We start from the raw sequence: 12,421 nt of genomic DNA, 5'->3' as shown, positions 1-12,421 counted from the left end.
TGGAGCTTCTTTATGTTCAGTACTTGAGTCATGCTGATGTTGTGAGTGAGCGGGCAGCGCGCATTTGGTGCATTTCCTTCAACAGGTCAAGCAGCCACAGAGTAATTATGTGTCATGATCCCCACTCCTGCTTCAGGAGCTTTCCAAAATGATCCTTAGCAAGTTGGCACCTGGCAAAAATGCTTTTTTTAAGTATGCCAGCTTTGGGGAAGCTGATGAGGAAGGAGAAATAGTCGATTTTTTTAAACTTCTAATACACATAATTCCTTGAAATGGTTGGAAAATGCAAACAAGTCTTTCTATTCCGGAATGGATGAAGCAAAATTTAAAGCTGACATGGAAATTTAGGTTGACAGGTTTTCAGCAAGCACTGACCCTGAATGATTTGTACACAGCATGCCCTGTCTGGTGAACCTGAGTTGAGGGACTTCGACCCTTCAGAAGCTGCGATCCAGCCATATCAGGATCAGACGTACCAGCCAGTGTACTTTGTATCTGAAAGTTTCAGTGATGCTAAAGAGAAGCTGAGGTAAGACGCAATTATCAAATGCAACATAGCCAAAACATACACACTTCTACCTCATTGACTCACAAACGTGTCTCCCTGCTCACTCACCATCCCCCTGTTTCTGGTCAAGATAGGCAATTCAGAGCAGGAGAGAAGTGAGAGAGCAAGAAAATCCAAAGGTTACCAAGCTAATTTATAAATACCTGGAAACACACAGCTGTTGTTGGTAAATGAAATGGCTATGAAACTTCAGAATATGCCGCCTGAAACTTCAAAAACTTAAAGATTCAACTGGTTCACCAATGAGGAGGGAAATTTGGCTCACCTGGCGGTCCTCAGTAAGAAATAGCCATCTTGGTATTTTTCTCCAAATTTACCCAGCAAGCTATTCATTTGATTCAATTATCTAGACAACTTCCCTTTTATGATTAAGGTGGAAGAAGTTGAACTGAGGCCTCCATCGGTCAGAGTTGACCGTGGATATTGCTTCCTAACTGTCTAGATGTGCTAGCCTGGACAGTGCAATATAGAGAGCAAGCTGTTGCCCATGTAGCAAGCACCCCCTCTCCACGCATCTGATGAACCCAAAGGAATGGCAGACACCAATACAGTTTGGTACCAGACGCATCTCAGGAGTTGCCAGTCAACATTGAACTCAATGTAGGACTGCCTTAGGGACTCCACCTCCAGATATTTCACTCATGGTTTACTCCCATGAGTGGGTGTAGCCACAAGGCAGCAGAGGTTTGAGATCAGAGTTTTCCTTCTCCTCGATGAGCTGTCAACCATGGCTGATGAGCCCCATCTGCCCGAAGATACTGGTTTAAGGCACCAGTGACCCACCTTTACCCCTTCTGTCAAGTAGAAATGGTTCAACCAGGCTTAGTAACTAAGCCACATGTGAAGACCAGAGACTATTTGAGGTGCACACCATTGTGAGCATTTAGTAGCTAGTGGAAGCTTGTCCTTATCACCACCCCCAGCTATAACAAAATTAATAACCTGCAAGAAGCACTTGTGGGTTTAAGCAGTTTAGCCTCAGCATTTTTGGATGAGAGACCAAGACTCAGATTTCTGTTCCTCATTACTATTAAATGAAAGATGAATGTGGGGAGATAATGGGTTATGATGGACTGAATGGTATTCTTTTTTTTATAAAATGTAATTTCACTGGCAAGGTCAATATTCACTTCCCATCCATAACTGTGGTAGTGATAAGCCATCTTCTAGAGCAGCTGCAGTCTTGCTGACACTGACATCTGTAGGGAGCTTAGATCCAGTGACAATGAAGGAATGGTGACGTATTTCCATGTCAGGCTCATGCACGACATGGAGTGGTATTAGTAGATAATGATATTTCCACGTCTCCCTTTTCCTCCTCCCATGTGGTACAATTGTGAGAAGACTGGGAAACACCACCAAAACATTGAAGACAAATTTCTGCAGTCTACCTCATAGATGGTAAACTCAAGCATCACTGTGTACCAGTAGTGGAGGGAATGAGTGATTGAGATGATGGATGGGGCAAGAGCTAAGTAATCTGCTTTACCCCAGGTGATGTTGAACTATTTGAGTGTGACTGTGGAGTCAAACATCCAGAAGAATATTTTAACATAGTCCCAACTTGTACCTTGAAGGTAGTCGATAGGTTATAGACAAGAAAGATATTAATGGGTCACTAAATCACTCGGTCTGATACTGTACCTGTAGACACAATATTAATGTATTTGGACCAGTTTAGTTTTCAGACAATAGTAATCTTGTGGGAGTCAATGGTGGGAAATTCAGGGAGGACTGGTAAAACCATCTACAGGCAAGCTGTATATACTCTTTCTTGCTTGAGACAATCTTTCTTCCTTGCTCTCGGACTAACGCAACCGTTATCCTCATGCTAAGTTTGACCTCCTGCAGAAAATTTCTCTCTAATATCAATTGACTCTTCTACCTCGCCTCTGTGGCTGCTTATTAGATGTGGAACCAAGTGGCTTGAGCAGAAATGAGCTATGCAATTCGTAACCGCAATCAATGATGAGATAATAATTGGATTTACCCAGCCAGGACATAGCCAGGCAGTTTTCCACATTGTCATGGAAATGTACTAGACTAGTTTGGCCCAAGTTCCAAAGCTAAAAGTATGTTGTCAACAATACTTCTGCTAGTACTCAGAAATGTTTTGCAATATCACATGAAGTGGCTGCTTTTACTCATAGTAAAGGTTTAAGGAGGAGGCCGAGTTAAATCATCTACCTTGTGCTCTTAGGAAGAGCTAGTTATTTTTTCAAGCTCAAAGATATTTATTATCCATCCCTAATATACACTCAACTGAAAGATATTTTAGGTCCAACATCACATCACAGCTGTATCAAGTAAGGATGGCAGATTTATCTTCCTGATGCATGGGTGTTTTATTTAAGATGATCCAATACTTTAGTGCCTACTGTTAATGAAGTAATCTCTTTTTACACTCCATTTTATTTGGTTGAATCCAGACTCTCTGGCGACTGTAATAAAAATATAAAATTCTAGAACAATCAGCAAGTCAGGAAGTATTTATGGAAAAGAGAATCAGTTAGTGTTTCAGGTCCACAGTCTTTCAGTAGAACAAGGAAAGAGAGGAAAGAAGTTAGTTTTCAGTAACAGAGAAGGAAGGGAAGGGATGGATGGGACAAAAGGAATATATCAGCAAGGGGAGACTCTAAGAACATAAGACTTAGGAGCAGAATTTGGCCATTCAGCCCATCTAGTCTTCTCCTCCATTCCATCATAGATGATTTATTATCCCTCTCAAACCCATTCTCATGTCTTTTCCTCACAACATTTGACTCTCTTACTAATCAAGATCCTATCAGCCTTCACTTTAAATATACCCAATGGCTTGGCCTCCACAGCTGCCTGTGGCAATAAATCCCATAGATTCAGCACCCTTGGCAAAATAAATTCCTCTTCATCCGTGTTTAAAGAGACGTCCTGAGTCTAAGAGACCAGGTGACTTAAGTAGCAGTCTCAGACAAAGAGGCATAATCTGATTTTAACTGTCAATTAATGACTATATTAAGTTAGTTGGTCTCCCCTACAGAGAAATTCCCTTTTTTCTGCCTGTCCTTTTCCCACCTTCTCTACTTCTGAAAATTAACTTGTTTTATATTTTCCTGTTCTAATGAAAAATCCGGGACCAGAAGTATTAACTCTTTTAACAGGATTTGCCTGACCTGCTGAGTGGCTCCAACATCTTCTGCTTTTTTTTTCAGGTTTCCATCATCTGCAATTTTATTTTTTATTTCCCTACTATCATAATGGTTAAATTCAGATCGATAGTTCAGGTGCCTGGCTGCCAGCCAGTAATCTAATCATTACACCTTCATATGCACTTGTATACCCATTATGTAAGGCAAGTTTATGATGTGATCTCATTTCACGAGTAGGGTAGGAGCCATGCATCTGTTTTCTACCTGCAATGTATTCTGCATTGTGCATTTATTGTATTTATTATGGTAGCTAGTCATGTGGGTGGGGGCATGGTAAAAGCAAAGGGAATAAGTTTCGTATTCATGTTTCATTTAGTTTAGAGTGGGGACTGGTGGGTGTCATATCTTTTGTTGTTTGCTTAACTTTGCCTAAGTCTGCTTAGGTATGTTTAATATTGCAGGTTTTAATTTCATAAGTTTCATCCCTTCAAGATTGCATGTTTTGCTGGTTGCTAATAAAGGATCAAATACATTTCATTGAATTTTTGGAATAGTATCATTGGATTAATCAGAGGGTGCATCATACAGGATAACAATCCGTGTTAGATCTCCAGCAGCAGCATTCTTTTGTTCAAGTTGCCATTATAAGTCTTTGCTAACAAAAATAGCATACCTATGGATCTTTAATCAAAGAATTCAGCTAATTACATAGTTTAGTATTTTAAATTAGATGATACCTCACCTTCAGATACACTTATTCTGCCTTTTATGTAGCAGGACTCCTAGCATTCCTCAGTGAAACTGGGTTCATGCCTGCACTTCATGGTAATAGCAAAGAAAAGACGTGTGTGGTGGAATGTAATTGCACTGTTAATGGATCTCAGATGATTACTTGTAAATCTGTCCTAGTTAGCATGGTGGACAGTGCAATGCAATATGATGGCAATTGATCTCATTGGCATTATCACGGATTTCTATACAGATTGTTAGCATCAATTCATGTCTCAGAAAAGTAATTTTTTGATCAAATGATGGAAATGCATATTCAAAATTTCATTTTATAGAAATCTTGTAACGAACATTTATATGGATGATATTAGGAAATGTAGCATCATTGACAATATGATAACAAAAGTAAACTAAGTTTTCGACATAGTTATTAAAAGGATTAAACAGTTTCTAGAACACAGATACATAGAAAATTTACAGCACAATACGGGCCCTTCAGCCCACAAAGCTGTACCAAACATGTCAATTCCCAATGTATATATGTGGAACAACACTTACTTTTAAACACAATTGATCACAACTTCAATAAACTGTATAACCACTCAGACACCAATTCTGCCACAATTTTATCCTGAGTTTGCTGTGCAAACTTATGTATCTTCTTTTCTGTAGGATTTTGAGTGATTGGTGAACTGCACCTGGTAGGTATTATGCAGAATCAAAAACAGTTTTGCTAATCACTATTTCTGATGGAATTGTCGCTTTTCTGTTTATAGAAAGTACGCTGCAAGTATTAAGCGGCCATTTTCAGTGAAATATGACCCATTTACCAAGACCATAGACGTATTGGACAATCCTCAGAAAATCAGGAAATCGTTGGACAGTCTGAAGGATGAACTGAAGATGCTGGCTGATGCATTAGATATATTATCCTAACCTTCAGTTGCACATCCATCATAGAACGCTCCTGTGCTTTCTATACTGCTGCAGCATTGTAAGCTTCAATTGTGAGTCAAGATTTTTAGCTTTCACTTTGGTGTGACATTGTATGTTGTACTAATATATAGATAAAACAAATAGAGACTGTGTTTTACGGCTACCGCTGGGTGGATTTGTTTATTTTTGGATTTTCAAGAGCGCAATACTAGAGACAATATGTGAATACAGGTGTGTGTGTGTGTGTGTGTGTGTGTGTGTGTGTGTGTGTGTGTGTGTGTGTGTGTGTGTGTGTGTGTGTGTGTGTGTGTGTACGGTTGGGGGATGAGAGGGTCGTTGGGTCTTTATAGTTCAATGCTAACATAGATTTGTGGAATGGGAGAGGGTGATGATGGCCAACGGCAGTATGAACTTGGTCATTAGGACATTACGAATTGGACTTAGAAAATGTCTGAAATTTGTTTAATATGTGCAGAATGTAAAATAAGGTACAGATGCTCTTTTGGCCTGTTTTGCTCCAATGAACGAGACTGATTTCATTCCCAACCTGGTTTCTACTCATGAAGGAACTTTGCTCGAATGAATGTGGTTCTATTTTTGTTTGTGCTCTATCTTCTTTCCTTCCAAGGTCATTGATAGACACCACCACTCCTGAAGATGGTAGATATTGATATGACTATTGAATGTGGAACACACTTCATAGTCAAGATGGTCAGCTGCACAGAGATAATATTGAAGATTTTACTACAGTGTTATGCCCATTCAGGCAATTTGACCATCAAGATCCACATGCCTCTTCTAACTGCTCCAATAAAACTACCAGAGCATGTAGAAACTGCACAGGGATGTTGTGATTCCTGTTTGTGTATTGTTGGAATGGGCAGTGGGGTGAAGAGAGAAGGAACCTGGAGCAGAAAATTCTTCTAAGCATAAAGATTAGGCATTGGGAATAGGGAAAATGCAATAATATAGAAAACGTAGCACACATTTCCCTCAGTGGAGAATAAAGGTTGGAACCTTATCCAAATCAGAGATCCTTGCAGCTTTGCAGCCTGTTGATCTTACAATTATTCTTTGAGAAAGCATTTCAGTTCATCCCACGCTCCATTCACTTGCCTTAATTCTGTAAATTAATCATCTTCAAATAATACATTATTTGATTTTTGAAAGCTCTCATGGAATCTATTTGTATCCAGTGTTCTGCTCCAGATCTCTACGTGGAAACTTCTCTTCTTGCCTCTGATGACAGTTAATTTAAACGTCAGCCCATGTTTGAAGAAAGAATTTCTTTCCTTTGTGAACTGACAAATCACTTAGCATTTTGAATAACTTGATTAGCCTTCCCCTCAATCTTCTTCATATATTGGAAAGTAATTTCTGTTTCTCTAATCTGTTTGAAAGCAAATCCCTTCAGTATGGTATCATCCTGATAAATCCCAACACCCTCCCTGAAATGTAGTACCCAGAGTTGCACACTTTACTTCAGCTGAAGCCTAACCAATAGTTTATGATAGTTTAGAAAGAATAGACCACCCAAGCAGTCCAAGCAAATCTTTGTGCTCCATTTTAACATAACATCCTTGTTTTTGTATTCAGCTCCCTTATTTACAAAGCCAAATATTTAAACCCTTTCTTAATTGCCTTATCAAATTATGCTTCAGCATATGGATATTTATAACATGTGTCTCAACCTTCCCTTGCACTCAACTTCTCCTTAATAATGCATCATTTGGATTGTGCCACCTCTCCATTCTGTTCTTTGGAAGTGTACATCTAATGTGTCTTTGTCCCTTGGGTTGCCTTTGTCCTACAGCTGCATCATTCACAAATCTGCCAGTGTACAGCCAGACTCCCTGTCGATCCAGCTTATACTTGTCTATGTCACCAAGTTCAGCATCAAGTGTAAACCTCAAACTGTACACCCTAAACAGAAGTCCATATTGTTTATCCAGAGCAAGAAATGCAAGAGCCTTTACACTAGTTTGCATCTGATAATGACCCTTGGGGAACACTAGTTCATACTATTCCCCAGTCAGAGAAATGTTTAGTCACCACGACCCTCTGCTACACACCCCTGGGCCAATTGTACACCTAAGTCATCAATGTCCCTTTAATACCATACGTATCTATTTTCTGAGCAAGCATGCACTACCTTCATCAATCCTCTGTTATTTCATCAAATGATCAAACATGGTTTTCATTTAACATATCCAGCTGTCTCTTATTACCTCGTACTTCTCCAGGTGGTAGTTCATTTTGTCATTTAGAAGGCATTAGTTTCCATGTACATAGTTTAAACAAAGCTTCCTTCGTTAATTTTGGGAATCATTGGAAAATAAACTTACTTCCTCTGCTCTGCTGGTCTATTACCCTTACAGTCAAGCATTCTTCAGTGTGTGCATTCTCATCAACAAGCTGGTCATCTGTCAAATTGACCTTTACTGTACTCTTCCATGTATTTTGTGGCAATGCTCAAAGTCCTTGTCTAACCCAGAACTCATCAGCAATTGAAATGGAATGTTGTCTTTGCTCTGTTAATGTAATAAACACTGTCTTGAATGGGAAAAAAAAACATTTTGTACTGCGTTGCCTCTGTGGGTGTGTTGAAGTAGGCTCACACGAAAGTATTTCCAATATATTCATGTGAGCAACTTAGGAGATAGTTTGGGTATGAAACCTATTCATGCTATTAGATGTAGGTTCCATGCAAAAGACTTTACATATATTTTTCAAACTTTATGCTCTGACACTAAACTCTCACTGTCTCCCAAACTCATAAAATGCAATCTTCAAGGACACATGTGGTGCCAAGTCTGGACCATGCCCATATTTTTACTGAAGAGCTTTCGCAGAAATAAAAAAACAGAAAGAGAACAAAGGCATGCAATGGACTGGATTATTTAACATTTATTTAAGACCATATTTCATCAGAGTAGAAATGTCCAATCAATTACAGGTCATTCATTTGAAATGTTTACACATTATCTCTCTCCATAGATGCCGCTGACCTGCCAAGTATTTCCAGCATTTTCTGCTGCATTTCAAATCTGCGAAAGATATTTGTTTATCCTGAATCAGATTCATTCGAAATAAACTTCAAAGGCTACTGCATCATATTACATCAATAACCATCCCAAATTTCTCTGATGCCACAGAATCAGGAAATATTGTCAAGGAAGTTGTGGCAAGTTTCTACCGTCCACCCAGTAATGGGTGTACACGAAGAATTCTATTAGCAGGCAGATACAAGTCCATTTGAAATGGGTCAAGTCACATCAAGGTGCAGCACTGATAGCTTTTTTTGCCAGGCAGAACACTTAACACATACAGGGTAATGAACAAGTTCTGTTTGTACAGACATCCACAAGTTGATTTTCTCCAAAAAGATGACATGACATGGTAACCACAATTCCACAGTATTACAGTGTTAGGAATGGTACGATGGTATGAAAAGAACATAAGACTGATAAGGGAGAACACAGCTAAAAGTGAAGAGGGAGTCAGAGGAAATTAGCTTTGCTAATTATTGGAAGAAAGCATGTGCATACATTGGAATTATGAATTTAATACTATTTTAGGAGCTGGTTCATTGTCTGTTATTGGGGAATGGCCTGTATAATGTCTTCAAACTCCTGCTGCAGACTGCTGTTTTCCAGTTCATTTCAGTGTCATAGAGATACTCCGCGTGATCTCAAGTGCAACAGGGTCACAACACTTACTTATGAGGAACCTGGAGGCTGGATTTTACACACTTTTGGTCAGCTAAATGTCACAGAAGGTTCAGCTTTAAAACTCAATTGGGGATCTACAAAAACATTTGCTGACTTGGTGAAATAGAGTATTCTTTCTCATCCTCTCTTTAGACACTAAGAATGATTTGCATGCCTCCCACCAGCAGCTGCCAGAAGGGCTTACAGCTGCTGCATTATTGGGGATCATAAGAAATGTGTCACGGCCTTAAAGTACACATTGCGTGGTGAAGGGAGGACGTGTCTTCACTTGCCTGTCCGCACCTTGCAGTCACCCCCTCACATTCACATGTCCCTGGGGGTGGGGATGATGATTCAGGAGAAATCACAGTGGTTACTGTGCTGTGAAAGCGCACGCACACACACACACACACACACACACACACACACACACACACACACACACACACACACACACGCACACACACACACACACTTCAGTACATGGGAAAATCAGTGATTAATAAGATTGGTAGAATCCATGCATCCATGTATAAAATATGTCTCAGAGAGGTCTCTTTTATCAATGTAGTCTTGGCAACATGATGCATGAACTGTTAGTTTTTGATGTTCAGTGAGAAATGCAAGTCACAAGTTGTGCTAACTTAATTTATTAATAAAGGAGTGGGCATCATCGATGTTCATGACATCATTATGTGTGTGAATAATATAGCAGAGTTAGAGTCCAATTTCCCAATAGGCAGGACATCAAATGAACGTCATTGAGTTAAAACATACACTAAGTAATTTCTATCTGCATAGTAATGGGTACAAATTCGTCTAATTTCTTGGCGAGATATGTCTAAACATACAGTATAGCTAAACTGATGAATTAGTAATAGAACAAATTATCACCCTTGAAGATTATGGAATTGAAAAACTTACTGATTTAATCAATGACGTTTATGAAACTGGAATAATACCGGAAGAGATGAAAAAGATCAGTATTTATTACTCTTCCTAAGAAATCTGGAGCAAAAGAATGTGAATTACATAGGGCCATAAGTTTAAAGAGTTATATCACTATGATACTTCTAAGAATTTTGATGACAAGAGCTAAAAGTAAGATACAAGCTAAAATAGTTAAAGAACAATGTGGTTTTGTGAAAGACTAAGGTACAAGAAACACCATATTGATTTTAAGGATACTATCAGAATGAGCTATTCAAGTGCAAAAAGATTTGTTTGTTTTATTGACTACACAAAAGCATTTGATAAAATGAAGCACAATAAGTTATTTGAAATACTACAGTAAACTCTAGATCTAGATTCGAAAGACCTCTGCCTAATCAGAAATCTGTACTGGGAACAAACTGCCGTTGTAAGAATAGATGGAGAAGCGAGTCAGTTTACGAAAATCCAGAGATGCGTTAGACAAGAGTGTGTTTTCTCCCCTGATTTGTTTAATGTGTACAGTGAAACAATATTACAAAAAATAAGAGACATCTTGGGAATCAAAGTTGGTGATGAAAACATCAATAATTTCAGATATGTGGATGACACTGTGTTCATTGCAAGTACGGAAGAAGAACTACAAAACTTAATTGATATAGTTGTTGAAGAAAGTGCAAAAATGGGTCTGTCTATCAATTGCAAAGGGACAGAATGTATGGTGATATCCAAAAAGGAGAATCCTATCTGCAGGCTGAGAATAAATGTGGAAGACATAAAACAAGTACAGAACTTTTGCTACTTAGGAAGCTGGGTGACATCAGATGGCAGGTGCAACATGGACATCAAAAGAAGAATAGGGATGGCAAAAGACACCTTCACGAGAATGAAGTCTATACTGACCAACACTAAACTAGGCATGACAACCCGCTTCAGACAACTGAAATGTTACGTTTATCCAGTCATGTTATATGGCTCAGAATGTTGGACAATATCTAGTAACATGAGGAAATGAATTGAAGCAGCAGAGATGTGGTTTTTGAGGAGGATGCAAAGAATATCATGGATGAAACGAATATCTAACGAGGATGTCATGAACAGAGCAAGCACAAAAAGAGAAATAATGTATGAGATCATGAAAAGGCAACGTAACTTCATTGGACATGTGATTAGGAATGAGGAGTTAGAAGGCACGGTAATTATGGGAAAGATTGAAAGGAAGAAAGCAAAAGAAAGGCAAAGATAAATGATGATGGAGACAGGAGCCAGAGAGGTGGAAATGAATACCAATGAATTGATCCACTTGACCCGAAACAGGAGTGTGTGGGCCATGGCAGACAAAGCTCAATCTAGGCATGGCACCAGATGATGATGCTGATAGCTAAACTACAAATAATCAGTTATAACATCCAGTACCTAAATCTCTCAAATCCAGAAAATAACATGGAAATTTGCCAAAAGCATAGGAGTAAAATGAGGGTGTTTCTATGAATTAGAAAGATGTTAATCTCTACACAAAATGATGACATTTTAGCTACTCCTGTTTAAATAATAATACTAAATGTAGAAAGATTCCTAATGACTTCAATATAATTCCTGCCATTATTGTCAGCCTTAATATGACAAATCCAATTAAACTTGCAAACAGCAAATTCCATGTGACTCAACGTCAGAAAATGAAACCTGTAGGAATACCCCCCAGCCAGAGCTGATAGTTCGTCTCATTACCGCCTCCCTGAATCCCAGCCCTTTCCTAGAGCATGCCGAGAGCAGTGATTATAAAAGGGAGTGGCAGTACTGAGAGATCAGATGCTGTCAGGCCAATCAGCTGTCATGCGATCGCCTGTGAGTTTTGCAATACTAAGAAATGAGGTCATCACTGCTACAAGACATGAGGTTTTTAAGCAGTTATCTATTGTGTTAAAGCGGTTGCTTCAAAAGAATGGAGACTCTTTGGGACATTCAACCCTCATCTCTTGGGCATGGAGAACATCCGAATGAATTACATCTGGGGGGGTAACCCATTGTCAAACATCGTAATGCACAATACACCACTACCACAATATTATTTGGGGTAGTACATCACAACTATACCACTGGCTGGTACAACAGTCCATAATGACAAACACTTTGTGCTATGGGATGATATATCAGTTGATATAATGGAACAATACCTTCACAGTTCTGGCATAGTCATACAGTCACAAAGTATGGAAGTAGACCCATCAGCCCAACCAAAATGCCGATATTCCCATGTTTGCCCAATATTGATTTTAGTCCTTCCTATCCATGTTCTTGCCTAAATGTCTTTTAAGTGTTGTTATTAACCTGCCTGAATTACTTCCTCTGGCAGCTTTTGCCATACATGCAACACCCTCTGTGTGAAGAAGTTCCCCCTCAGGCCCCTTCTAAATCTTTCCCCT

The 12,421-nt window shown here is 39.1% G+C and overlaps 1 protein-coding gene across 1 annotated transcript in view; it reads left to right on the top strand.

The window, feature by feature from the left end:
- Positions 1-5,655, top strand: part of th (tyrosine hydroxylase) — a 53,356-nt gene extending 47,701 nt beyond the window's left edge. Inside the window, exons 12-13 of the mRNA XM_059973924.1 lie at positions 396-529; positions 5,199-5,655. Of these exons, the coding sequence (XP_059829907.1) occupies positions 396-529; positions 5,199-5,358 (294 nt within the window). The 3' untranslated portion in view covers positions 5,359-5,655. The remainder of the gene's footprint in view (positions 1-395; positions 530-5,198) is intronic.
- Positions 5,656-12,421: the final 6,766 nt, after the last annotated feature.

Source organism: Hypanus sabinus, chromosome 7 (genome assembly GCF_030144855.1).
Source record: "Hypanus sabinus isolate sHypSab1 chromosome 7, sHypSab1.hap1, whole genome shotgun sequence".
Lineage (NCBI taxonomy): Eukaryota > Metazoa > Chordata > Chondrichthyes > Myliobatiformes > Dasyatidae > Hypanus > Hypanus sabinus.
This window is presented reverse-complemented; position numbering and strand designations above follow the sequence as displayed.